The 26,077-nt window shown below is 48.2% G+C and overlaps 2 protein-coding genes across 2 annotated transcripts in view; one reads left to right on the top strand and one right to left on the bottom strand.

Annotated features, from left to right (window-relative positions):
- The window catches only part of LOC129530464 (immunoglobulin superfamily member 3-like), a 51,989-nt gene that overhangs the window by 21,244 nt on the left and 4,668 nt on the right, over positions 1-26,077 (top strand). The window contains 4 exon segments of the mRNA XM_063697646.1: positions 309-698; positions 7,674-8,075; positions 11,348-11,752; positions 22,475-22,885. Coding sequence (XP_063553716.1) covers positions 309-698; positions 7,674-8,075; positions 11,348-11,752; positions 22,475-22,885 — 1,608 coding nt within the window.
- LOC129530468 (N-lysine methyltransferase KMT5A-like) lies at positions 3,211-4,405 on the bottom strand. The gene has a single exon (XM_055377288.2). It carries the CDS (start codon positions 4,388-4,390, stop codon positions 3,422-3,424), a length of 969 nt encoding a protein of 322 aa, XP_055233263.2. The 5' UTR covers positions 4,391-4,405; the 3' UTR covers positions 3,211-3,421.

Below are 26,077 nucleotides of genomic sequence, written 5' to 3'. Positions count from 1 at the left end.
AACTGGGGGTCTCATGCAAGACATCTAAAGCTTCAGACTGAGCCCCATTGGTTTAACTGGGGTAACAGTTTGCTTAGACCGTCTGGGCTGAAGTAGTTTTGAATTCTGTCTGTGATATTCAGGCGTTTCTCTGGACCTCAGATAACCTGGGTCTGAGTTGGATTTTACTCTCAAGCCAAGTGCTGTGGTCCTCCCCGCAATTAGTATTGTAAAGAAGAGGAAGGATAGTGGGAATGTGCTAATGTGGTTTAGTTGGCTGGGGCCCTCATTCACCCAGAATGTGTCTCTTTTCTTAATTATTCTCTCAGACAAAGAATTCACTGTTCGGCTGGAAACAGAGAAGCGGCTGCACACGGTGGGCGAGCCGGTGGAGTTCAGATGCATCCTGGAGGCTCGGAATGTTCCCGACCGTTACTTTGCTGTCCCCTGAGCCTTCAACAGCTCGCTCATCGCCACCATAGGCCCTAACGCTGTGCCTGTCCTCAACAGCGAATTTGCTCACCGGGAAGCCAGGGGACAGCTTAACGTGGCCAAAGAGAGCGACAGTGTCTTTGTGCTGAAGATCTACCACCTCCGCCAGGAAGATAGAGGGAAATACAACTGCCGGGTGACTGAGCGAGAGAAAACCGTGACGGGGGAATTCATTGATAAGGAGAGCAAGCGTCCCAAGAACATCCCCATCATAGTCCTCCCCCTCGGTAAGTAGAGAGATGTGCTGCTTTCTTCTCCTTTGGCTCAGCATCATTTAGGAGAGGTAGGGGGAGAGAGAATAGTGTGGTGAGGGTGAGGGGAGACAGATGGAACCCTCGAGGTTAATGCAGAGCTGGGGGAAAAACCGTTGAGCCTCTCTTCCCTGTAGTAGCCCACCTGCCTACATTTAGCAGTCTCCCCATAGCAGAGGATCAGGATCAGGGGTGTCCAGGATCAGGGTGTCCAGATAGGGCTGGGCATAGGCCTATCTGATTGCTAGCAGCCCTGTGCATACACAAGCAGTGCCAGCTCAGCTTGGAGGGAAACCAGGAATCCCAGAAAGCTGTTTGCTCTTGTGTGGGAATCAAGTCCCAGAAGAAGTGGGTAGATAGATGCCTGCCTTGAAATCTCACTTAAGGAGAGCAGGTCTTTTATGGGAGGATTTTAAATCATAAAGTGCATTATTAAGGATTTGCCATCTGGGTTTTTCAGGTATAAAGGCTGGCATTTCCCTAAATGGCTTTTCCCTGTTGAAATTGTGTTTCTAAAAGTCAGTGGACGGGACCTCTCACATCTTCCTGGAGCATAGCCTTTTAAGCTTAGCTGATTTCTGAGGCTGCCTCAGTGGGCTCCCAGCCTTCATGTAGACTGGCCTTGTGTGGGTGGGTAGTGGCCATTGCTAGGGATTCCAGAAACTACCGGTGTTTGCTTGTGTTGTGTTTAAACGTTCACAGTATCAAGATATTCTTATTAATCTCATTCTCCCATAGTTCTGTTTTTAGTAAAGAGAATAAAAACCTATGATGCTCTAATTTTAAACAAGTGGTAAAGTTTTAAGACTAACCTTTAACCTTTTCTCAGCTGCTAAAACTATTCTTTCTCTGAGGCTTGTAATAATTTCCTTTACTTTTCATTTATATGTTTTACTATTTAAAATATTTCTCTTCAAGTGTGAAGTAGAAAGTAGCCATAGGGGTCCTCTTGTCAGTCTTTTCTTCTTTTCCCATCAACTGGATTATTTTCTTTTATGCTTATTATTATTTTGTTAAAAACCATGCACACACATATCTAATTATCTTTTTTTTTCCTGGCAATAAATATTTTAATTTGTTTCATTTTTATGATGACAAATAATTTTCAAGTTTATTTCCTTGTTTAAATACAAAGCTAAACCACAAACAGGTACAATCAAGACATTGTGTCTCACATTTATACTCCCATCGGATCCTCTTCCAATTTGCTGACCACTGACCAGGCTAGCGGGGTGGGGGGTTTGGGAGGGAAGACTTTCTTAGGTAACACCGTCGTAAGGCCTGAGGTGGGGTTGGGGGGAAATCAAAGATGAGGACAGGCTCTCATACCTGTCTCCATTCACATTTACCTGGGACCAGGGTGGGCAGGAGACACCAGGTCATGGCTCCTGAGCCCCGGCCCCCTGGACTGAAGGGACAGTGTGTGAGAATCAGTTCTGTGAAGGGTGGGAGGAAGCAGCCACCTATTCCTCCTGCCTTCACAGTTAAGGTGAAAACCTTAGCCCTATCCTTGATTCCTGGGGGCTGCCGGGCCCTGTGTGCTCCCCTGCACACCTGGGTGCCTTTCTGAGGCTGGCAGCAGCAGCTGGGGTCAGGGGTCCTGGGCTCCTAGGCTCACACTTCAGCTCAGTTGCGTCCTTGCAGGAGGACACTGGGTATCTGACAAACACAAGGCCTCGACAGCAGGTCTGGAACTTTCAACCCCAGCAGGATGAGGGGGAATGGGGGTGGATGTCAGGTAAGTAATCTCTGGTTCCACTACAAAACTTTATTTTTGATTAGAGTACCATTCTCAATCTCTTCTACAAAAAGCAAAAAAAAGCAAAAAAAAAAAAAAAAAAGCAGCCACTTCAATCACTTCAAGACCTATATACATGTAAGTTGTTTTCGTGGTTTTTTTAAAATTATTTTTAATTTTTATTATTATTTTTAAAATAAATTCAGTGTTCACATTTCTATAAAGAATTAACCTAGTGTCAGGAAACCCTGCCCCAGCAGGGCAGGTAAGCAACACTCTCCCTGCCCACATCTAGTTTGATTTCGCGCCCTGATGCTTCAAGGTGCCCAGAAAAGCGGCAGCTTGTGGAAGAGGAAATCTATGCCCGGCCCGTGCTTGGGGCCAAGGGCTCAGTAAGCTTTCAAGAAAACAGAGGGGAAGACTAGCTTACTGCAAAAACCTTTTAAAAAAATATTCATACACTTCAGTGAGCGCCTGTAGAGACGTTAGGAGAACAAGAGCTTGGAAACATCCCATCCAGGCCATTGGGAGGCAGCGTCTTCCTCACACCCCGTCCCTGGATGTCGGGGGTGCAGGGGGAAGGTCCCGGCTCTTCCACTGGAGAAAGGAGACTCACCTAGCTTCCTAGTTCATGTTTGACTATTTCCTCTAAAACCTGTGCTGAGTCTTTGACTGCATGCACGGGAAGCGCAAACGTTCGGCTTGTATGCAAAAAAAAGTACAAAAACAACTAGAATATAAAAGTTTTGGTAATATAAGGCCATCTGTCCAAGTCCACCTTGGAAACCTGTAACAGATATTTAAATACTACAGTGAAAAGGCATCTTAATATACTTTTTAAAAACATCTGAAGTAATCCGCTAAGATTAAGTGTGTAAAAAAAAAAAATTCAATTCCCTTTGAGGGCACTTTGTCCTTTGAAGAAGGGAAAGTGGGGCGGGGAGGGCGCGGGGCCCACCGGTTAATGCTTCAGCCACAGGTGGGCTTCAATGGAAGCCTTGCTGCGGTCCCCATAGTCATACAGGAGCTCCTCCCCAGCCACCATGTCTTGGGAGGCGATGAGGGTGAGGTGAGGTACGCCGTCGATGTCGTGCAGTTTGGTTTGGCAGTTCCCACATTTGCTGTGATTGATCGGTCTTCCTAGGCAATTTGTCTCTCTAGTTGCATCCACGCAGTAGGTTTTGCTCAGATACTGAAAATAGTACATGTAGCAGCACGTGGAAGGGTCCTGTGCGTACAGAGCCTCCCGTTTCTTGGCGTCGGTGATCTCGATGAGGTCCCCGTGGTATTCCACCACAAAGTCACCCCGGGAGAACTGCTTGGTGGCAATCACACCCCTGCCTTTGCCATCGATGAGGTCAATCTTCATTCCTTCTTCCTTCCCACTTTCAATCAATTCATCTATTCTTTTCCTTTCTTCAGACTGCAGCTCGGCTTTGCTCTTCCTGGAGCTCCTTTGGACAGGGTAGAAATCCGTAAGTTTGCGATTCTGTTGCGTTTTTCCTTGAGCTTTTTTTCGGGGGGCCTGTTTGCCCTTGATGGGCTTTTTCAGGGCTTGCTTGGCGATGGCTGCATTGGTGGAATCACAAGATGAGGGTGGAGTTTTTGGAGGTTCTGCTGCTTCAGATTTTTGGTTTGGAAAAGGTACCAGGGGACCTCTCCTGGCGTCTTTGATCTTCTGTTCCTCGGACTTCATGGCGCTCCGTACTGCGTTCCCAGCATTTCTTTTCTCTTCTCGTTTCCTGTAGATTCCGGCTAATGGTTTCCCCTGGCATTTGACTTGGTGATGTGTAACTGAGTTCTCTTCCTGAAGGGGGAAACGCATTCCAGAGCATTTGTTCGGGCTCATGTAGGAATAGATCTTTGACTGCCCGGTAAATATGTTCTCCCCGTCGGTACGGGACCTCCCTGGGCCCCTCCGCTCCACCATCTCCGGGCCTGGGGCCGTCGCTGCCACCGCCGCCGCCGCCGCCGCCGCCGCCGCCGCCGCCGCCGCCGCCGCCGCCGCCGCCGCCGCCGCCGCCTCCACCGCGCGGGGCTTGGACAACTTCCTGCCTGCAGCCCGGCCAGGCCCATGGCAGCGCGCCCCGCGCCCTAGCCGCCGCCGCTACCGGGCCACCACCGCTGCCGCTGCTGCTGCTGCTGCCGCTGCCACCAGCGCTGCCGCCGCTGCCACCAGCGCTGCCGCAGTGCCCCGGGGAAGGGCCGGCGGCGCCCCACGGCGCCCCCTTCCCCCATGGCCGGCAAGGCAGGGCCCGGCACCCGCGCACCGCGGCAGCCCCGGGCCACCCGGGGTGAGGCACGCAGGGAGGGAGGCACAGGCGGCACGTCCTCAGCAGCCCGCCCGCCCGCTCCACCTAATTATCTTGAAATTCTTTTGTTTCTTAGCCTTTTCCACCCTGCAATGCCTAGCATGGTGCTTTGCATAGAGTAGGTGCTCGCTGAATACTGTACAACTGAAATTATTGAATTAAATGCCCACTGTCTTTACTATTTTCCTGTCAGTCTGTGCTTGCCTTAACCACGGACTCTCTACTTTTAAATCTGCAACTAATTCCTCATTGTTTTCTAAGGATCAAGTGAAGGGCAGCCACGCTGTTTACTTCCTATATTTTTTGTACTAAGATTTCCCCCAACCCCTTCTGAGAACTGGTTTGATGATCTGTGGCCTGCTATATTGCTTTTCCAGCAGATAACTGGGTAGTTAAAGTCCCCCAGCACCACCAGATCCTGTCCCAAGGCCACTTGGATAAGTCGGCTGAAGAACAACAACAATCACATCGGTAATGGTGATAATGCCTTGGATTTTAATGGCGCTTTTCCTCCTAAGAGACCAAAGTGCTTCTGCATATATCATCTTCTTCGCTCCCACCTCTCAAATCCTCGTAGAGGCCAATATGATATCCATCGAATGAATGAAGAAATCAGAGCACCACACAGGAAGTGACAGAGCTGATGGTTCAGTTAGTGGTTGAGCTTGCATTGCATTAGGAAATATTTGCTTCTAACTCCACACCCACCGCCCTGCGCTTAGCCTGTGCTACACCATCAACTTCCTGATTTGAAATTTCATTTGCGAATGTGTACTCAGATTTTTATTAGTTCTGTCCTAGTTTTCACTTAATCCAGAGAGTTTAAAATTGTCGGCTGCCTTTTCTCAGGCCTGGAAATTCTTATAAGTAGTGTTAGTGGGCAGTGAGGCACCAGGTCTGTAGTTGCCTTTGCCTCAGCTGCTGTAATGAAATAGCATTTCTTCTTGTAGCCCCACATTCTAACTATGTGGGTTTCCAGGCTTGCTCAAGCAACAGAGCACCACCAAACAGTAGCCCTTTCAATAAATGAGCCAGGACTTGTGTAAGCGTCCACTGGGATGACAGTAGGGGATGAGAGTGAGGTCCTGCAAGTCATTCTCCTGCTTAAGACAAGTGAAAGGATTTTCTTCCTTGATGCTGCAGTTGCCCTTTTAATCCCTTATTTTGAATTGGTAACAGTGGGGATGAGTCTTTAATCTAAAGAGGAATATTATTGTTATTAATGATGATGAAAAATAATTACCTCATCTAATCCTGTCAATGTCATGCCCTAAGAAGTAGGCACTATTAGTATCTCAATTTTTCACATGAGAAATTGGAGCTTTGGTAGGTTAAGGAAGAACCACAGGATTACAGAGTTAGGAAGTCTCCAAATGCATCCCCTTAACCATTAGTGCTATAGATGGTGACTGTTCAGGAGCCTGATTATCTCTATGAATCATCCTGGTATGACTCCTGGGGGAGGTTGCCCTCCTGGGAAAATTGCTATTCCCTGCCCCATCCAGACCTTTTATTTTTCACATAAAACACGCACATCCAGAATGGCTAGCAGGCATCCTCACTATAATAAGAGCTACATTTTGAGGCTCAGTGCTCGTCTTTGTTTCTGCTTGTTGGGGAAATAAAGGAGAGAAAAGATTTGATTCAAATGCATTGTTATGTGTACGTGTGTGTTTTCTCTTGGTAATTGGGTGTGCCTCTTAAAATCTGGGATTTGATTTAATTAATTGGTTTAAATTATTGCATGTATTTAATGTGGGTGGTACCCCAAAATTGGAGCCAAATTAGTTACTTTGTGTTCTTTAATACTTACAGACCTTCTGAACTCAATATAGATAATTATACAAAATACTACAGGCATAATTAAAACATATTAGGCTATCTGTGATGTTTATAAAAACAAAGAGTTATGTGGAATAGTAAAATTAATCATGATCATGATGACCAGTTTTTGAAAACCTACTATGTGTTAGGTGAATCTATACGCATCATCTCATTTACTTTTTAATATTTAAAGAATTCTACAATTAAAGGTGGCTCTCTACCTGTCTTACAGAAGAAGAGGCTGAGGCATGTCGAGTTTAAATAATTTGATTGAGTGAATTCAGATAGTTAAGTGAGCAGCAGAGGCTAGATGAGACAGAGAAGGGAGTGGAATCCTTATCCCAAACTTTTGATTGGCCGAATGTTTCTAGAAAGAGAGCAAAGGAGCCCCAGGGCTGACTGGACAGGCGGGAGAGTGGTGGATGACGAGCTGCTGGCTTTGTTTTCTTCCTGTGTGTTAATGAAAGAATGAAAGCCTGCTCCTCATGCACTCTGCGAAACTAGACCATCTGTGCTCCCTTATTACCCACACTTAAGCACACGTTATCATCCAAATACTTACTGTCAGTTTTTTTTTTTCGTATTTCCTAAATTGTCCTGAAGGACTCAAATGACACATTATGGATGTTCAGCTTTTATTTGACTGCTGTAGTATCGAATGGTAGGAAGAGGGAAGTGAAGTAGGATTTTGGAGTTACTCTTCTTGCTGAAAATTCAACTTGAAAAACCCTGAACTCCAGCTGAATAGATTACCCAATAAATTGTTTTATGCCCTAATCATCATGCCACTATGTTGTATTTCTTAGGTTCTTATTCAGGCTCAGGTCTTAGAACCTCGTTATCACAGTTCTCTGCACACAGCAAAGAACATCCTAGATTATCAGATCTAAAACCACAGGGAGCAATGCCCAGAACCAGCCAGGGCTTACATCAGCTAGGGTCAGAGTGTTTTTGACCCTCTGAGGCTCACCGTACCTGAATATGATTCCATTTGCACCCCTCCTCCTGTTTCCTCTGTGGGGAGGGTGCTGTGGAGACCATAAAGCCTCCAGGGTGTTTCTCTCTCCCTCTTCCTAGAGAGCAGCATCTCCGTGGAGGTGGCCAGCAATGCCAGCGTCATCCTTGAGGGCGAGGACCTGCGCTTCTCCTGTAGCGTCCGCATGGCAGGCAGGCTGCAGGGTCGCTTCTCTGTCATCTGGCAGCTTGTGGACAGGCAGAACCGCCACAGCAATATCATGTGGCTAGACCGGGATGGCACCGTGCAGCCAGGCTCGTCCTACTGGGAGCGCAGCAGCTTTGGGAGCGTCCAGATGGAGCAGGTGCAGCCCAACTCATTCAGCCTGGGCATCTTCAACAGCAGGAAGGAGGACGAGGGCCAGTATGAATGCCATGTGACTGAATGGGTGCGGGTGGTGGATGGCGAGTAGCAGATTGTTGGGGAGCGTGGGGCCAGCACTCCCATCTCCATCATAGCTCTTGGTGAGTGAGCGGTGGGACTGGCAGTGGGTCTGGCATGGAGACAGCTTCAGTGTCAAACACCTTATCATGACTTTTGTCTGTCAGAGTTCTAGCAGGAAACTATGGCCAGTCTTTTACCTATACAGTTTGAAGTACTTTCCTTTATATCTATTTTGTTTCTTATAAGGGTTTAATTAATTAAGATAGTGCTAGCAGGGACTAAGGGACCCACAGTGGATGATGGGGCTCCTGAGGGATAGCAATAGCTGGAAGCTGTGACTACTCCTAGTCTGGCTGGGAGAGAGTGATGTTATCAGAACTCCATCCAGGTTAGTGAAGCCACCCAGCCATAGTGGTGGCCCCAGGTGGAGGAGCATGGCCACTGCCAGCCTGACCTTAAAGAGAGCACAGTGGCTGAGCACTGTGTGGCATGTCTTTCCTGCCCTGCTGCTCAGGGGTCAGCCTTCCTGAAAGAGAGCAGAGAAGGGTATAAAATTATCTGTTGTCATTTATTTAGCATTTACTATGTTCCTGGCTAATCCTTAACACTTAAGCTTAGTTGTCCCATTGAATCCCCACCTAGCCAAGTGACAGACACTTTCATTTTATGGAGGAAACTGAGACTGAGACACATTAAATACTTTGCCTAAGGCTAGAAGTTTCTACTACCTGATGGGGCCCATACCTAACAAAGCTATTCCCTCATTAGCATGGAATGAAAAGACGCCTTGAGATTTGCTAAAACCAAGGAAGATTAGATTTGCTTCTCACTGGGGTAAAGAGGCTTCTATCAACATTTATCTGCCTGGATATAATCAGTATATTAGATTTTAAATGACCAGTCTGTGACTTTGCTGGGAAAGAAATTTGTTATGTCAGGTCTTCCTGTTTATCAGGAGACATCGGTTGTCCTCAGCAACTTTATGTCCCACTCCCTGGGACTGTGTCACCACCTTCCTTGCAGGTCGGGATGGTGGTGCTTTTGGATACTTCCAGTAAAGACGGCAGCCCCGAGTGGTTTTTGTCCTTGACAGAGTCCTCCATTTTCTTACCCCTCTGAGATTAGAATTACATTTGTTTTCTAAAGCTTAATCCTAAAGATTGACCTGCTTTTTGCAGTAATTATATGGCTCAGATTTCTGTCTTAGAAACTTCCTCCAGTGATTGCGTTTCCTGATCAGCTCAGTTCCTGTGTCCATACTCAGCAACTATGTGGACCCAGTGAGATGGAACTTGGGGGACAACTTTTGGATGTCCAGTACTGTTTTTTTTTTTTTAACCATCCTGGAAGGTTAGGAATGTCCAATGAGTGATTAGAGTTAGTGAGGATTGTTTCTCTAGAAGTAATTTATGGTATCAGGTTATCCCCTGAGTTTTTTCTTACTCATCATATGTCTGGTGGTTCTCACAGCCAGGGGCACTGAGGGGCTCTGCCCTGGGATCTGGAGGCCAGCACTGTTCACCTGATCTCCACCACTGAGATACCTCTGGTTACAGCCATAATCAGGTGGCCCAAAGGACTGAACAAGGAAGAATGGGAGGGCACTCTAGACTAATTGAGGTTGTCTTTTCAGTCTAAAGTTAACAATGACACACATGAATTTTCATATCAGTATAATTAGATGCGGGTCCCAAATGTACAATGGGCCATTATGGCTGTTCAGTTAGAGCAGCTTGGGTGCTCTGTGACTGTGGCATGTGTCTGTGTCAGGACTAGACAAAGTCATTTGCTTGGGGAAGCTCTCTCCCCTTCAGGTGTGAGGCCAGGAGCACCTGGTGTGGGTCCTGTCCCTGAGGTTCTGTCCTACACAACCCTCATGCAACACCTACTACACACAGATGCACAGTGACTGTCAGAGATGCTTCATGTTTAAGGATGGGCCTCCGTGTCATAAACTTTTTTAAAGGGTATATAGAGATAGCCCATGAAATCCAAATCAAAGGTCCAGAGTTTTCAGCAAATTGTACCTACCTATTTGCCAACTTAACCTCTCCATAGAAAGCCAAAAGATTCATCCTGTGTCCAGTCTTTCACATTACAGTGTTTAAAGTAGTTTTTTTAAATTTCTATTTCATTTTTTAACAAAATATTTAACAAAATATAGTATATCTCACGTGCCAGGTACTATTTGTAATATTTATAAACACTGATTTATTTAATCTTCACAGAGACTCATTTTACAGATTGGAAAACAGAGGCAGAGAGAAGTTAAGTAACTTTAATGTCACTTAGCTGGGAAGTATCAAAGGCTTGGCTGCTGGCTCCAGAGTCTGGACATTTAACCACCGTGTTATGCTTTCCATGGCTAAAGTAACCTAAAAAGGCCCCTGGAATCAGTTACATGTGGTTGGAGACTAACTCTGTCATTGACTTACCAAATGCTTGATATTGGGCAATTTATCTAACCTCTCTCTGCATCAGTTTCTACATCTGCAGGAAGAGATGACAAGCCTGCCTGTTCTACAAGGTTGTTTTGGGGATTCAGTGGAGCATGATGAGAGCAAAGCAGTTGGCACCATGCTTGCACCTAGATAGTGCTCAATAAATATTGGCTACTGTTAGCTTTATGATTGTGATCAATGTATGAATATTAAACAGTATTTCCAGGCTGAAGGAACTCTGAGGTACTCATATTGAGGAGTCAGTATTAGAGCTTAGCAGTGCTGCCCATTCAATAAGGAATATTGAGAGACCCACAGCCACTGAGACTGCAGAACCCTGCATTTAGGACAATTGTCCCACCCCACTGGAGGTCCCCACCTGCTCTGTTCTTGGATTTCATGAGGGACGTGAGAAAGGGACTGGAGGCCGACTCCATCTGCTTCCCTTCTCGGCACCAGTTCACTAAGGGACCAGGAAAAGAGGTGTTGGGGCTGTGTGGTTGTGTTTTCCTCCTGTGCAATGGAGGAAATTGGCTTTGGGGTTTTCTTTTCCTGTTTTCTCATGGAATCTCAAGATTTCTAGGAGCAACCCTGCCTACATGCAATCAGTCCCTGAGAGGATTGTGATGTCTAATTCCAGGGGAGGAGCAAATGCACGAGGATCTCATTGGGAAGGGTTAGGCTAGTGCTGTTCAGGGGGAATTGTGGTGGGCCTTTCTTTGGAGTCTTGGAAACTCTTGGACTGGGCCTCAACAGGATACTAAAAGCAACACTAGCCTGAGAACTCAAAAGGGGCCCCGAGAGCCTCTGCTCCACACTGCTTGCTTTGCCAGCTGCCCCATTGCTGATGTCATACTCCCCTGAGAAAGCCACATGCCTACTCTGGTTGAATCTCTCTGCTTTCTCTCCAGAAATGGGCTTTGCAGTCACAGCCATCTCCCGGACACCGGGGGTGACCTACAGCGACTCCTTTGACTTGCTGTGTATCATCAAACCCCACTACCCTGCCCAGGTCCCCGTGTCAGTGACATGGCGGTTCCAGCCGGTGGGCACGGTGGAGTTCCATGACTTGGTGACCTTCACCCGGGATGGAGGGGTCCAGTGGGGGGACAGGTCCTCCAGCTTCCGAACCCGAACTGCCACCGAGAAGGCTGAGTCCAGCAACAACGTCCGCCTAAGCATCAGCCGAGCCAGTGACATGGAAGCAGGCAAGTACCAGTGTGTGGCAGAGCTGTGGCGGAAGAACTACAACAACACCGGGACACAACTGGCGGAGAGGACCTCCAGCCTGCTGGTGATCAGGCTGCTGCAGCCAGGTGAGTGCTGAGGACCTGTGGGCTATGTGCCCATGCTGCCTGAGCAGACGTGAGGGAAAAAGAAAAGTGTGCATGGAGCCCTTAGCATCACTTCCCCCTTTCCCAGCTCTTCATTTAGAGACATTGCAAATCAATAGGAAGTTTTAAGAATCATGCAGTGGACACTTGTATTTCCTTTCCTTGATAGCCAGTTGTTGTCTGACGGCATTTGTTTTCTTCCTCTGTGTGTACGTTTGTTGTTGTTTTTGAGCCATTGGAGGCAAAGCTGTGGACATTGGGACACTTCCCCCTAAGTACTTCAGCATGTAACTCCTAAGAACCTACCCACCCACTGCACCATTATCACACCCTTGGGGTTTTACGTTAGTGTAGTCCTATCACCTACATTTCCCCAGTTGTCCCAATCATGCCCTTTATTTTTCCCTTTCAGATTAGGATCCAACCAGGGATCACACATCACATTTGTTATCCTGTCTCTTTAGACTCCTTTAATCTAGAACAGTTCCCTAACCTGTTTGTTTGCGTGTGTGTGTGTGTGTGTGTATGTGTGTGTCTGTAGACATGGACATTTGTGAAATGCACAGGCCAATTGTTTTAAAGAAAGCCCTTTTCTTTACTTAACCTCATCTCCTGTAATCCTCATACAATTATGTGGAAGTGATATCATTGTCTCCTGTTCATAGACAAGGAAATTCTGAGTAAAGAGGGAGGGTAATAGGCACCTATTGAGCATCTTCTTTGCATGAGGTGCTGAAGGTCAGTTATTCTATTAGAATTGCACAACAACCCCAGGAAAGATTTAAGTGACTAGCTTAAGGTCATGTACCTAGTGAATGGTGGAGCCAGGATTTGAACCCCGGTTGTCTTTCTCCCACAATGTTGCCTGCACCCAGGCCCTGTCCAGTTGTATGGGCCCTGAATTTGAGCTCCTTTCTCTATGGAGGCTGAGTCTGTCTCAAAGCAGATCATCAGGATGCATTAATTTGGGGAGCATTAGTCAGTAGGGCTTTCTGCAAACACTCTCGCCTTCATCAGGCTCTTCCGCTGACATGCGGGAGGAGTTAAGTACATGCAGCTCTTATGGTTTTCCTCCATCTGTCCTTGTCTCCTGCCAGGTTAGAAGCTGGTGGAGGGTGGAGCCCAGGCGGTAGGCTCCTGTGTTCCTTCCCTCACCCAGCCTATGCCTCGGCTAGAACAGATACCTGTGCAGGCAAGGGCAAGGGTCTGACTTTGCAAAGATGGTTGGGGCCACAATGTTGTTTTCATCAACATGAGGTTAAATAACGGTAACCTTTGGGTTTCTCCTTCACCTCTTCCAACCCCATAACAGAGTTCTGTTCTGTACCAGATTTGGAACAAGTGAGTTGTATAAATGATGAGACTGTTCCCTTGGCCAACGAGAGCCTAAACTTTGACTGACAAGAGGCTCAGAGAAGAGGCTGTTTTACTTAAGTGGATTTTCAGGTTAATGGAAGGTTAAGCAGAGACCCCATTTTATGTGAACCCTTGTTGTGGAAAATGTCGAGGTACCCACTTGCCTGCGTTATTGAGTGGGACATTAGGATTGTAATTGCACCTTTTTTGGTCCCCTCTGGCTCTCAAAGTCAGTTTTCTGAGCAGCATTGCCCATCACATGGTTCTGCAGCTGTAGAAGGTAGAGGAGATGCTGACCTGAAGGCCTTGTCTGACATTGCATTTTTGAATCCATCCCTAGTATTTGCCTGTTTCTGGTACTACTTGGAATCTAAGACTGGAGTGCCTAAGGGAAGAATACAGAATGAGTTCATTGAAGGTTCTAATTATTTGGATTAATTTATGGTGTTACTAAAGGCAGACAGGGAAAAATATGTATGAAGTACCTCTTGGATGCCAGGTTTGTGCTTAGTGCTTTACTCATGTTTTCTTTTCTAAATTTATCCAACAACCTAATAATGTAGGTGTTTGTATCCCTATTTTGCTAATGAGGAAACCAAGGCTCAAAGTGGTCAGGAATCTTGATGGAGGCAAGCCAGCTGGTTAAGGGGCAAAACTGAGATTTGAACTGAGATTGGAGCCCAGGTATCTCTGACTTCCATAGAGCAAACGTTTTCCTTTATACCATAATTGCCTCCTGGGTAAAGTAGCTGGAGGGTTGGGAGACCCCAGATCTGCTCTGAGGTTGTCTTTGTGTCTTGGGTGTCTCGAGTTGGTTTCTGTTGTGTTTTCACTATAAAATGAGAATGAACAGTGGTTGGCAGAGGAGACTTATGAGTATCACTGTACTTGGGCTGTTATGAGGCCTCTACTTAAAGGTGCACAGTAATATACTTTTATGGCCCTTTGGAGGCTAGGAAGAGCAAAGGTGGGTGCTTGAGGCCGTGCAGGACTACCAGAGGGCAGCTGAGGCACCAGGAGAGTGCATCCCCTTAAGTGTTACTGTCTCTCCTTTATTAAATATTTATGCATTTAGCACTTAATATTTTCCAGAGAGCTTCATAAGAGTTTTTACTCTTTCCTGTATACTTTGGTGCTGGTGCATTCATTTTGGGGAAATAGAAGTGGAAAAATACATGAGAGCTGACTGTGTGCTGGAGACTGTTGGACACTTGGTGTATATTATCTCACTTAATCTTCACTGCAACCCTGGGAGGAACATATTGCTTTCCCATTTTATAAATGAAGTAACAGAGGCTCTGAGAGGTTCTCAGTTCCTCAAATTAAACACCTAGTGAGTGGGGGAAGTTGGGATTTGAATCCAGGTGTGCCTTGTTTAAAAGTAATTGCGGTAGGGAGACTTTGACCTTTTTAAAGGCTATGCAATCAGAGATTCTTCTTTCTGCATTCAGTTAATGCTGTCCTTTACAGAAGAATTATCTCCTTGTAGATTGATGATGTGGAGGAGTTTTGGCACTAGCGTTACTGGTAGTAACAACAGTGGCAGCTGATATTCACTGAGCATTTGTTGTAAACCACTGGGAATGCTTTACACATAATAACTTAGTTCCTTGTTTCTTAATCCATGCAGTGCTGTGAGGGGGACCGTTTTACCCAACTTCACAGATGAGGACACTGACACAGAAATTACATAAATTGCCCAGTGTGCCATAGTAAGTGGCAGAGCCAGGATTCAAGTCCAGACAGGCAGTTTGGCTCCAGAGTCCAAGTCCCTAATTTTATTATTATATGTTCTAGACAAGTGCTTTTCTTCTCAGGAATCTTCTTTGGTACCGTATGCTTGTATTTAAAGTTTCCTCTCTCTGGTTAACCACTCCTGATTTCCTAATCCCCTTTAGCAAATCCTTAAATTTGTTTTTTGGAAGTTGGGGTTATAAGACACTGGTAGAGGTTCCTCAAGACACAGTTTGCTGATGGTGTAGAAGTTTTATCTTGTGCCTCTTTTAACTCCTGATTCTTCCAGCTTCTGCCACAAGGTGGCTCTAAGACCTGGGGATACCAGCGCTATCCTCTCTTCTTTTGCTCTCCCTGCGTACATTGCCCCTCAAAACATAGATTCTTAGCCCTGCTCTGGTGTCTTCCATAGAAGTGTCCCCTGCTACCCCCGTTTTAAAGAATATTGTGTTAAATATTCGTATTCCATCAGAATCAAATAGGAACCCAGGGACTGTTGACTCACTCATGCTGGTCCATTTACCATCAGCCTTCCACTGCTGTGATATCATTTATCACAGCAAGCTTCTTTGTGGTCTGTGCCCCAGACTCGTCCCTGCTGATCCTGCCCCCATATCAGTATTCATCAGAATCTCTGGTTGGATGGCACAGTTGACTTGTGGATCTGTTATTTGACCATGCCCTGTGTGTGCTTCCTGTTGCGTATGCACATCCCCAACAGAATCTTCAAGGAATGCCATCACTGTCATATTGCCATTGATCTAGCTTCGTCTGATCCCCACTGATCACATAGTGTGACCCCTCAAGGGGTGCTTAGGCAAGACTTTCAGCCAGTTCACATATTTGATTGTTAGCTCTTAATCAGTTTTCTCTTTTAATTGTAAAGCATAATTGCCTTGCTTCATTCTGATTTTCTTTAGCTCAAAACGCCCTCCAATTACACATCCCTAAATACAGAAGCAGTAAGGGAAATGTCAGCACTCATTTTTCAAATGTTTACGACAATATCTTGGTTTGGCTATTAAAATTGACAAAGCCATAAACAAGCTCCCATGAGGACAGCCTCCAGTGGTGGAAAGCTGACTTGTCAGAGGGTGTATTCTGCTGGGATTTTACTGATGGGCACTCAGGATGAATATTTAATACCCTCTGGATGTTGCCAAATCGGTTTTCTTCTATTTCTTATTGCTGACCTGGCAGATTGGGATAGCAGAGGGCTTTTCTTTGACTTCCATGAGTCCAGAGCATGTGAACACTGGCTCTCCTTTCACATTCTGAGGGATGACTGCCCCATCCCTCAGAGGACTGGCCTCTGCCTTCTTTCAGGGGAGTCTGGGGTTCTCCTTCTTCCATCCCAGGTGGCTTCTGCCTGTTGTCTGTGCCAAGATAGAATGGGCATGAGTGCAAGAGCCCTAAGATGAGAGCCCAGCCCCTCCCAGATGCCTCAGGCCTGTTGTCATGGTAACACCGGGGCACTTGTTATTGGCATCAACGAGCCAGGGTCACTGCCCTGCCTGCAGACAGGTAAGGCAGGGTAGGGCACATCTGGGTAACCTTCATTAGCTATTTCCACCTGCAGACTCTTGCTGCTTTCCCCTTGCCCCTCCCTCCCTGTCTCTCTGCATGCATTGAGCACCTACTAAGTGCCAGGTTGCCATGCTGGTGAGGCTGCTGAGATGGGTGTGTCACATTCCTGCCTTGCGGGCTCTGTGGGAGGCAGGAGGCCTAGGGACAGAGGAGAGCAGAAAAGCATTACAGGTGTGGAGGCAGAGCCAGCACAGGGCATGAACACGGGGCAGGGGGCAGGGGGCGTGAGGAGGGAATGGGGTAGGGGTGAGGGTGGGAGGTTGGGAAGGAGGAGTGGAGCATTTCAGGCTCAGAGAAGAGTGTGAATAAAGATAGTCATGGAGGGTGGGAGCAGCATGCTTATCTTGAGATGACTAAAGCATGGGGTCTGGGAGGGGTTCACCCCCAGGCAAGCTGGCAGGGATCAAGAAGTCCCTTTTGTACATGGGAGCATGGGGTGAGGGTGGGCATATGTAATAGCTAAAAGCAAGGACAGACCAGACGGCCTCGGTTTGAATCCCAGCTCTACCACTAAGCCAGCTGTGTGACCTTGGGCAAGTGTCTTTATAAAATTGGGAATAATATTTATTTCATAGGATTGGTGAGGACCAAATAGTTAATATCTATAAAGTGCTTAGAATAGTGCTGAGCACATAGGACCAGATGAAAGTTTGCTAAATAAATAAGAACATCCTAAACTCAGAAATTAGGACTTTAGCTCATACCCAGATCATATACTCCATTTTTGTAATAATTTATAATATTCCCTTTACCCAGAAATGAAATTCATATACAATATAACATTCCTAATCATATCTTTAAAATTTGCTATACTGTCCTAGTGTGGGATAAAGAAAGTATTTTTTTTTATAAAGTAGTTCATAGTAAAATAATGTGTTTCAATGTGTAAATGCTCAGGACAGCTATGCTAGGAGGCACAGTCACAGTCAACGCTGTCCCTAAATGCACACTAACAGTCACCGTATCAGACTTGGCACCATGAGCAGGACTGCCATCCTGACAGGGTTTCTGAAGTCCTGAGTAACTCTTGCTACAATTCTGAACAAAACAAAGGAAAATCCTCTCTTGACTGACCTGGCATATATTAAAACCATGCAAAATAAAATAATTGTGATTATAGTAAAGTGAAAGTAGGTTCTAGGCTCAGAGGCATAATTTTTGCCGACGTGAATGTCATTTGAAAGTCACACAGGACACGAGGCAGAGTTTTGTTGCATGGAGTTGTCCCATATATGATTTTACATCTTTAATGGCTTTATTCTATTGAATATATACCCCTCCCCAAATCAATATGGCAACCAGAGACCTGCTTGCAATTAGCTGCCTTATTGAGAACTGCTGTCATGGACTGTGGGGTGGGCAGCTGTGGGCAGTAGCATGCCCCATTTGCCATTTAGGGAAATCCCCTGGCTGTGGCTAGGCTGAGAGGGAGGGAGTGTCATATGCAGGCCAATTATAAGAGCCTGAGAAGGAGATCATTGAGGGCCCAAATAGGGAATGGTCATGTGGAGAGAGCAGGGAGCCAAGGGGTGTTAAGGACAGAGGGACTCAGGGGTAGTAACAGTTTGACTGGCAGGCGCCTGTGCCACTGGCTTCCCATGCAGCTCACCCTGCATTCTTTCCTTGTCTCTCATCTGACTTGCTTCTCTCCACTTGAAACATCTCTCCTGCCGCAGACACTGGCCGCCTCTATCTCTAGCATTACTGTCTGTTGTCTTTAATAAAGAGCAGTGTCTTCCTCCCTCAGTGCCCATCTCTTTGCACCTGCCACTCTGGCTGCTGCTCACACCACTGCACAGAAACCGCTTTCTCCAGACTTACCGGCAACCACCTCAGCAGCACAGCTGTTGCTTCTCAAACTTGAATGTGCATCAGAATCAATTGGAGGGCTCATGAGCCTGCAGGTTGCTGAGCCTTACTCGCAGTTTTTCTGACTTAACAGGTGCTGGCAAATTCCCAGGTGATGCTGATCTGCAGATCCATGGCATGCACCCTGAGGGCCACAGGTGGTCAGGATCAAGTACAAGTTGCAGGCCCCTTCTAGTGTGGCTGAAGCTTACCTTTCTAACCTCATCCACTACACCTGAGCACTTGCTCCTCCTTGAATAGAGTGTACAGGGTAGTTGTCATCTTTCTTCACTTGTCCCCTCTCTCTGGCGTGCCCTTTCACTCTCCTTCTCCACGTGTTTCTCAGGGCCTAGCTCAGAGGCCACATACCTTTTGAAATGTTCTCTTTTCTATCAAAATCAGAATTGCCCCTCCTTTTAAAAAGTAACCACATTTATTCAACTATTCATTGATTAGTTTAACAATGATTGGGTCAGAGTCCCTGCCCTGCATATGCTTAGAATTTTGTAAGAAAGAGAAGACTTTAAAAATTACCTTCGTTGTAAGGCAGCAGTAACAGCTATAGTGGAGCATAAGGGAATCCTTTATTGAAGAAATAAATGAGTTTTGAGTGAGAAGAGCATGCACAGAGTGGAATCTGAAGGGAGGGTAGGCTGGCTGAGAAAGCTGCTGCTGGTCTCCGCTGTGGAGTTCTTCCCTCTTCCTGTTGTCTCACCTTGAAACCACCCTACCCTGGCTTGTAACAAACGCAACAGCCTCTCCTACCATACAAAACACAGATCTTCCAAGTTTTAATCACAAGCCTGGGAAGGAAACTCTCCAGCTGCAGAAAGAAAGGGCCACTCCCTCAAAGCAGGGCCTGGCCCCTGGGGGCTGCTGTGAAGGCAGCTGCTGGCGTGAGCAGGAGCAGCTCTCAGACCCTCTTCCTGTCTCTTGCTGGATTCTTTCTTCCTCCTGCCAATTCACTGTTGGGGGTTAACCAAGCCTCACTCTTTTCTTTCACGTCTGCATTTATGGCCTCTCAAAGCCCATTCACTCACACGCCAAGTCCAGGGTTTCTCAGGCTTGAAGCTACTTGTGAATCACCTGGGGATCTTGTTAAAGTGCAGATTCTGACTTACTGGGTCTGGGGTGGGGCCTAAGAGTCTGCATTTCTAACAAGCTCCCAGTGCTGCTGGTCTGAGAACAGCACTTTGAGCAGGAAGATTACCACTTATGCTTGACAGCTCCCAATCTAAGTGTTGAACTTTGAACTTGGGACAAGGCACAGAAACCAAAAAGGAATGAAAATAGCTAAAATTCACTGGGTGTTTGTTATATACCAGGTTCTGTGCTAAACTCTTTTTATAGACAATTGCTTTTAGTCTGCACAAAACTCCTAATGGAGATAGAGACATTGTTCTTATTTTGCAGATGAAAACACCTGTGGTCTCTAAGTGGGCAGGGCTCTCCTAGCTCTGTGGAGGAAGGTGGTGCACGCAAGCTGTACACCACCCAGGGCAGGGCTCTGGCAGGACATGGGAGGGCTCCCTAATTATATGTGGAGATTCCAGTCTCCCCTGTGCCTCAGGAAAGGTCCTACCTGCCCTGGAGATGTGGGAGGAAATCCAGAGCATAGAATAGGAGCTGACCCCTTGCCCACCTGTCAGACATGCACCAAATTTAAAAAATGCCTCTCTTTCAAGCTTCTCAACACTTCACAATATTTTGACACGGGAAGGAAAAAAAATGGAAATGCTTTGGAACATTTCTCTTCCTTGAATTCTTGTTCTCAGACCATGTGACTGAATAGAAGTTTACTCACAGGATTCCAGTTTAACATATGCAGTTACTGTAGCAATTGAGGTTTCCTTAGTAACAGTTGCAAAAAGAATCCAGTCCCAATTAATAATACATTTTAAACCTCATTCTACTCCATGCTGAACAACCCAGTTTTTTTGGCCAAGTACCAGATAATTCAGGTAGTGTCATTTGCACTGATATAGATATCATTTGCATGCGGTGAATTGGGTTGGAAAAGAATGAAAAGGGAGCCGGTTGTTTCAAGTATTATAGGAATCCAATCTGAAAAGTCGACTGGCAAGTGAATGCAAATCTAACTTCCAGAGCTTGGGAGCTTAATGGTAAACCCTGTCCTGGATTCCTAGTGTGCCCTAGAGGACTTTCTGCATTTGAAGAAGGGAGAAGGCAGAAGATTGGACTTGCTAACAAAAAAGATGAACCCGGGAGGGTGGGGCCGTGGCACACAGGATTTCTCTCTAAGTGGTGCCTGGTGTGTTCTTGATGGCGTGAGAAGGTCTGTGGGTTTGTGAATTCAACAAGTCTTCCTGGAGAGAATGTCTGATTCACCGCCGGGAGATGCTCCGCAGTGTTGCTCAGTCATGGCATTGGGAATTGGACTTTGCCACACCTTGGCTTGCTAAATCCTTCCATCCATTCAGAACATTTGTCTGTGTGTTACAGGGAGACCAAGTGGCAGTCTGTGGCTTTCACAAGTTTTGGTTCTGTGATGCATGGGACTCAATCAACCCTTGATGCTGCCAAACCAAGCTTAAGCCAGCTGGCAGGCCAGGGTCATGACCAGTGGGCTGGGTCCTGGGTCTGGATGCAGTTCCTGGGGTTGAGCTGGACTAAAGAGACAAGAGTCTGACCAGCAGAGTGCTGGAGCCTGGCCAGGCATCCCTGCCCTGCCCCTGCCCCTGCCCCTGCCCTCCACACAAGCTCGGTTGGAGGAGGCCTAGGTTGCTGTCCCTGGGTGGAATCTGCACCTTGCCCCTGCTTTCTTTCTCAGCTGGGAAGTGGTTTGGTCCCTGTGGCGGAAAAACTAAGTGTCAAGAGAGTGGTGGAGGTGAAACAATGCTTGTGCTATTAGTTCCCTAAGAGGAACTTAGAATTGTTTTTTTTTTTTTTTTCATTTTTAGTAGCATCAGAGGCATGGGTGGGGGAATGCAGAGCCAAGGTTAATGATGATAGGGTGGGTGAGATCTCAAATCACCTTCCTAAGATGGATTTCATTAGACCTTGGCTTCTTTCCACTGGCAAGGTGAATATCGTCATTAATTAGCTGCTGGGGAGGCGCTCCACAGGCTGCCCTCTTGTCTGTTTTTGGAGCGGGACAGTGAGGAGAAGGGAGGATTGCAGTTGGCTTTGCCTTGTCCCGTGGTTTACTGTCTTCTCAGCCTTCTCTCTCACTCCCCTAGAGGAAGCCGCCTCTCCCCGCCCCCGCAGCATCCTCTAATTACCTGTTGCCGTGTTTCTCCAATGTGCTCTCATTCGCTCACCCACTCATTCACCTATTTCAGCAAACACTGATCAAATGCTTTCCTGGCCCAGGTGTTGTGCTAGGCTCTGGGGGTGCAGCGATAAGAATGTCCGCTAGGCCTTCCACCCCATGAGGGCTGGGACTCTGGCTTACTCTTCAGGGCATCCCCAGCACTTAGCATCCTGTGGGAAACTGAGTGGGCACTCCGTAAATACTGGTTGATTGAGTGGAAAGAGCTTGATCCCTGCCCTGCGGGAGCTCACCATCTAGGATATGGGAGAGAGATGTGAGGACACACAGCCCAAAGATATATAGAGGGTGCTGAGGAAGGGTATGGAGCCCAGGGGGATGGGAATGAGGGATAAGTGGAGAGAAGGGTGAGGGTGGGAGGTGGCAGAAGGAGACAGGCAGAGAGGACAGCAAGGGCAAAGGCCAGCACTCAGGGAAACTGCACCAGGGGTGTGCGCCTGTGGAGGGTGCCTGAGGGTGAGTCGTGAGAGATGAGTCAGGACACTTGGGTGAAGGCCAGATCCTGAAGGGACTTTGTGCTGTGAAAAAGAATTGTTTCTCTCTAGCCCGTAAGTAGTTCAGAGCCATTAAACTTTTCAAGCAGAGACCTGATATAGCTAGATTTGTACTTCAGCAGGATCACCCTCAGAGGCCCTGTGATGGTGGGCTGTGCAGGCAGTGGATAGGGGAGAGATGGTGAAGGCCTAAGCCAGGCACATGGCAAGGAGGAGACAGGGAAGGGTATTTAGCAGTGGCCTGGGCTCCGTGCTGCCTTCCTCACACTGAAGCCAGTCGGTGTTAAATCCCCCAGGAACTGTGCTGGAGGAAAACTGACTCAGAGCCTCAAGGTGGATGGGCCACGTTTCTGGGAGTCTGTGGTGATTCTTGTGTTCCCCTTTCCTTTGCAGTGACAAAGCTGCAGGTGAGCAAATCGAAGAGGACCCTCACCCTGGTGGAAAACAAGCCCATTCAGCTGAACTGCTCAGTCAAGTCTCAGACCAGCCAGAACTCCCACTTTGCGGTGCTCTGGTACGTCCACAAGCCCTCAGATGCCAACGGCAAGCTTATCCTGAAGACTACCCACAACTCCGCCTTCAAATACGGTACTTACGCGGAGGAGGAGGGCCTGAGAGCCAGGCTCCAGTTTGAGAGGCATGTGTCGGGGGGCCTGTTCAGCCTCACCTTCCAGAGAGCCAAGGTCAGCGACAGCGGCAGCTACTACTGCCACTTGGAGGAGTGGCTGCTGAGCCCCAACTACGCCTGGTACAAGCTGGCAGAGGAGGTTTCTGGGCGCACAGAAGTCACTGTGAAACAGCCAGGTAAGGCCGCAGGGCACGGCTGTCCTGGGCCAGTGGGTTTAGTGCAGAGACTGCCTGGGGGTGGGTGTGGCTCTGTGGGGCTGGTGTGGAGAGACTGTCTGCAAGGTGCATGCTGAGTGTGGGTGCAGGTACACAGACCATCACCCTAGCACACTGCAGTCCCATCCATTTTACCTGCAGTGGGTCCTGATGCTGACGGCAGACTCATGGAAGCATCCTTGACCCTGCTTCTGTGGATAGCATCTTCACCAAGGAGCAGGGCAGCTGTGGTTAGCAAAATGTGGCAAGGCAGGGTTCATGGCAGCTCCTGAATCTTCTTCTGGGTTTGCAGTTTGCACCCTGAATCTTGGGCTGACACCAGCTCCACACCCAGAGTTCCTACCTAGAAGGCATTTTCTGGTCTTATGCATCTGCATCCCCCTTCTTCCTTAGCTCCCAGCCCAGCCCAGACAAGCCTTTCCTGTCTCCAAACTGAATCATTCCTCCTCTGGCCCTTCCTCGACCCCATGGTGTAGCCCTTATTCCTCTCCCTCACAGGTGGCACTCAACCTCTGCCAGAATGCTTCCAGGGAGGGAGAGCTACTCACTCTGCAAGCCTCAGTTCCACTTTTGGGCAGCTCTGATTGTTGAAAAGTTCACTTTCCTGTAATTTCCCTTTTGAGATCTGCCCATGGAAAAAACAAAGAGAAGTCTGCGTCATTTCCTTTCAAATACATGAAATGTATGCCCCTTCTCTGTTAAAAATCTCTAGTTCTTTCAACTTCTCACATAGTGTAGCCTTAAGGGCCTCTCCATCCCTTATTCTCACATCCCTACAATTCGTTGTTGTCTCTGCCTGTCCTTCCTGATGGGCCATGGAGGGTGCTGTGTTGCCACTCTTAGCCTTGCTAAGAGTGACAATTCTGGCAGGCTGCAGACCATGTGTGGACCTTGATCTGAGGGCTTAGAGGCTTCGACCTGCCAGCCCTGTGGGGGCACCCACCCTATCTCATCTCATTGAACGGGGCAGAGCAGGTGAGGGCATGATGGACGGATGGGCCTCATCCCCCTGCTTCCGTTGCCTGGGGTCCTCGGTCAGCCTGTCTGCTCAGACCCCTGAAACTGGGGGTTGAGGAAGGACCCTCCTGGATCACGTGACTCTGTTCAGTCCAGGTGACTAGGGTCCTTGGATTAACAGCTCCTAGAGCCCAGCCTATAGCCCTGAAAGTTGGGGAGAGGGCCTGTTAGGAGAAGCATCCCCTGCCTTGGGGTTGTAGTAGTGATCTAGGCTCCTCAGACCTTGTGGGGCCTCAGATGCTTACATCTCCAGCTCCTCCTGACATGGGCATCTGGCTGCAGCCCAGCTCTGTGGCCCCATCTCCCAGGGAACCTTTGGTCTAATCTGCCTCCCGCTGAAACCCAGCCTCATTCAGCCCCACCGAGGCTTTCAGAGTTCAGGTCTCTCATTCAGGGTTTGAGACCCCACCGGGCTCAGAGAGACCTGCAGCCTGCAGCGATCCCAGATCACACAGCCCCAGGGATGGGACCAGGAGCCAGCCCACATCCCACCTGCAGCAGTTCCTGTGCCTTTAAAGCCTCCCCTCCCCCCTGCCCCACCCCCAGTCCACTGGGGGAGGGAAGGAGGAGCTGGGTCACAGCAGGGAATCTTAGCTTGGTTTTAGTGTGCTGCTGGACGACCAGACCGGGCGTCGAGTGAGCCCAGAAGTGAGAGCAGTTGGTTGCGCCCCAGTGCTGTGTGACCCAGAGGCGCCACTCACCCTCTCTGAGCTGGTGGACATCATAGGTGGGGAAGCTCAGGTCAGGGCACTCCCATGAGTGTCTGGAGTCCTGAGTCCCATTCTCAGCTCTGCCATATGCTTGCTGCACTCTAGAGGAGTTCCTCTTCCTCTCCGAGCCTCGGTTTGTGTACCCGTGCCGTGGGAGTGAGTTGCACTTTGGGGTGAAGGGGGCAAGACTTGTGTGGGCGCATCCTGCAGAGGGATCCCACAGAAGGGGAGAGCCCTGGGTTCTTTATCCGACTGGGTCTGGGCTGGCGGGGGGGACTCTGTTTCTTGGCTGATGAGTTTACGTGAGTTTGAGTGAGGTATGCGGGTGGGTGAAGGAGGGCTGGGGGGAGTCACCTGACTTGTGCGAAGAAGCTCTTGAGAGAGCCCTGGCTTCTTGGAATTAAGAGGAAAGAGTGCAGCATGAACAAACAGGCCCTGGAGGATCTGGCAGCCCTGAGTGGGGGTGGGGGGCCAGCTCTGGAGTAGAGCCAGAGCTGTGATGGGGTTGGGGGACGCTGTGTCCTTGGGCCATGCTTGCCTCGCTCCTGGGTTCTGTTTGTGCCTGTGGATTGGGGTGGGGCAGGGCCGGTTGTGCGAGGGGTCATTGCCCAACTCCAGGGGGCACCTGCCACCTCTCAGCTATATATATAGGGATATATATAGTTCTTTCTACAGGTTTCCAGCAGGTAGTGGTTATTAAATCTTACTGAAGGGGTGTTTCTTCTGATTCTCAACTCTGTGCCGCAAGGGTGGAAACTGTGAGAGACAGATTCCATCTCCACATCTGGGTAGTAAGCATCCAGTCCAGGGATGTAGACGGTCCTGGGGAAGCAGCCAGAGATCTGTACATTCTGATATCCAGGGATAGCGACTCCAGGCTGGGGGCTGGCAGGGTAAGGGGTGGGTGTGTCCTGGGCTCACCCGCAGGTCTGCAGACTTCCTGGAGCCAGCTGACCTTGGTAAATCCCTTTTGTCTAAGCTTCAGTTTCCTGCCTGTGAATGGGGTTGGGGCTGTGCTCTGGTTTCACCTTTGTGGCTCTGGGGTTGTGGTGACAAAGCCATCAAGCTGGGTTGAAGGATTAACCAGGAAACCTCAGACTGGCTGCCGTGTCTACCTCTTCGTCGTACTGCTCTCTCTGCTGCATCCTGGGAAGCTGCTCTGCTCAGCCTAGATGAGGCTCAGTTGTGTGTGTGTGCACGTGCTTGCACGTGTGTTGGAAGTGGGTGGTATTGATACCAGAGTCAGTGTCTCCGGGTGAGTGAGGCTTGCACATTTCTCGGGACAGGGAACTCACTACCTTATGTGCCCAGGACAAGAGCTGTGGGGTCTGGAGAAGACTTCTAGGCCAGCCCCTGCAGTCTTTCCTCAGGTGACATGGCTTCCCCGGACCCACTTCCCCCTAGGTGCCCTCTCTGCATTCAGGGG

Source organism: Gorilla gorilla, chromosome 14 (genome assembly GCF_029281585.2).
Source record: "Gorilla gorilla gorilla isolate KB3781 chromosome 14, NHGRI_mGorGor1-v2.1_pri, whole genome shotgun sequence".
In the NCBI taxonomy this organism is placed as follows: domain Eukaryota; kingdom Metazoa; phylum Chordata; class Mammalia; order Primates; family Hominidae; genus Gorilla; species Gorilla gorilla.
The sequence above is the reverse complement of the archived record's forward strand: the minus strand, read 5'-3'. Positions and strand labels throughout refer to the sequence as shown.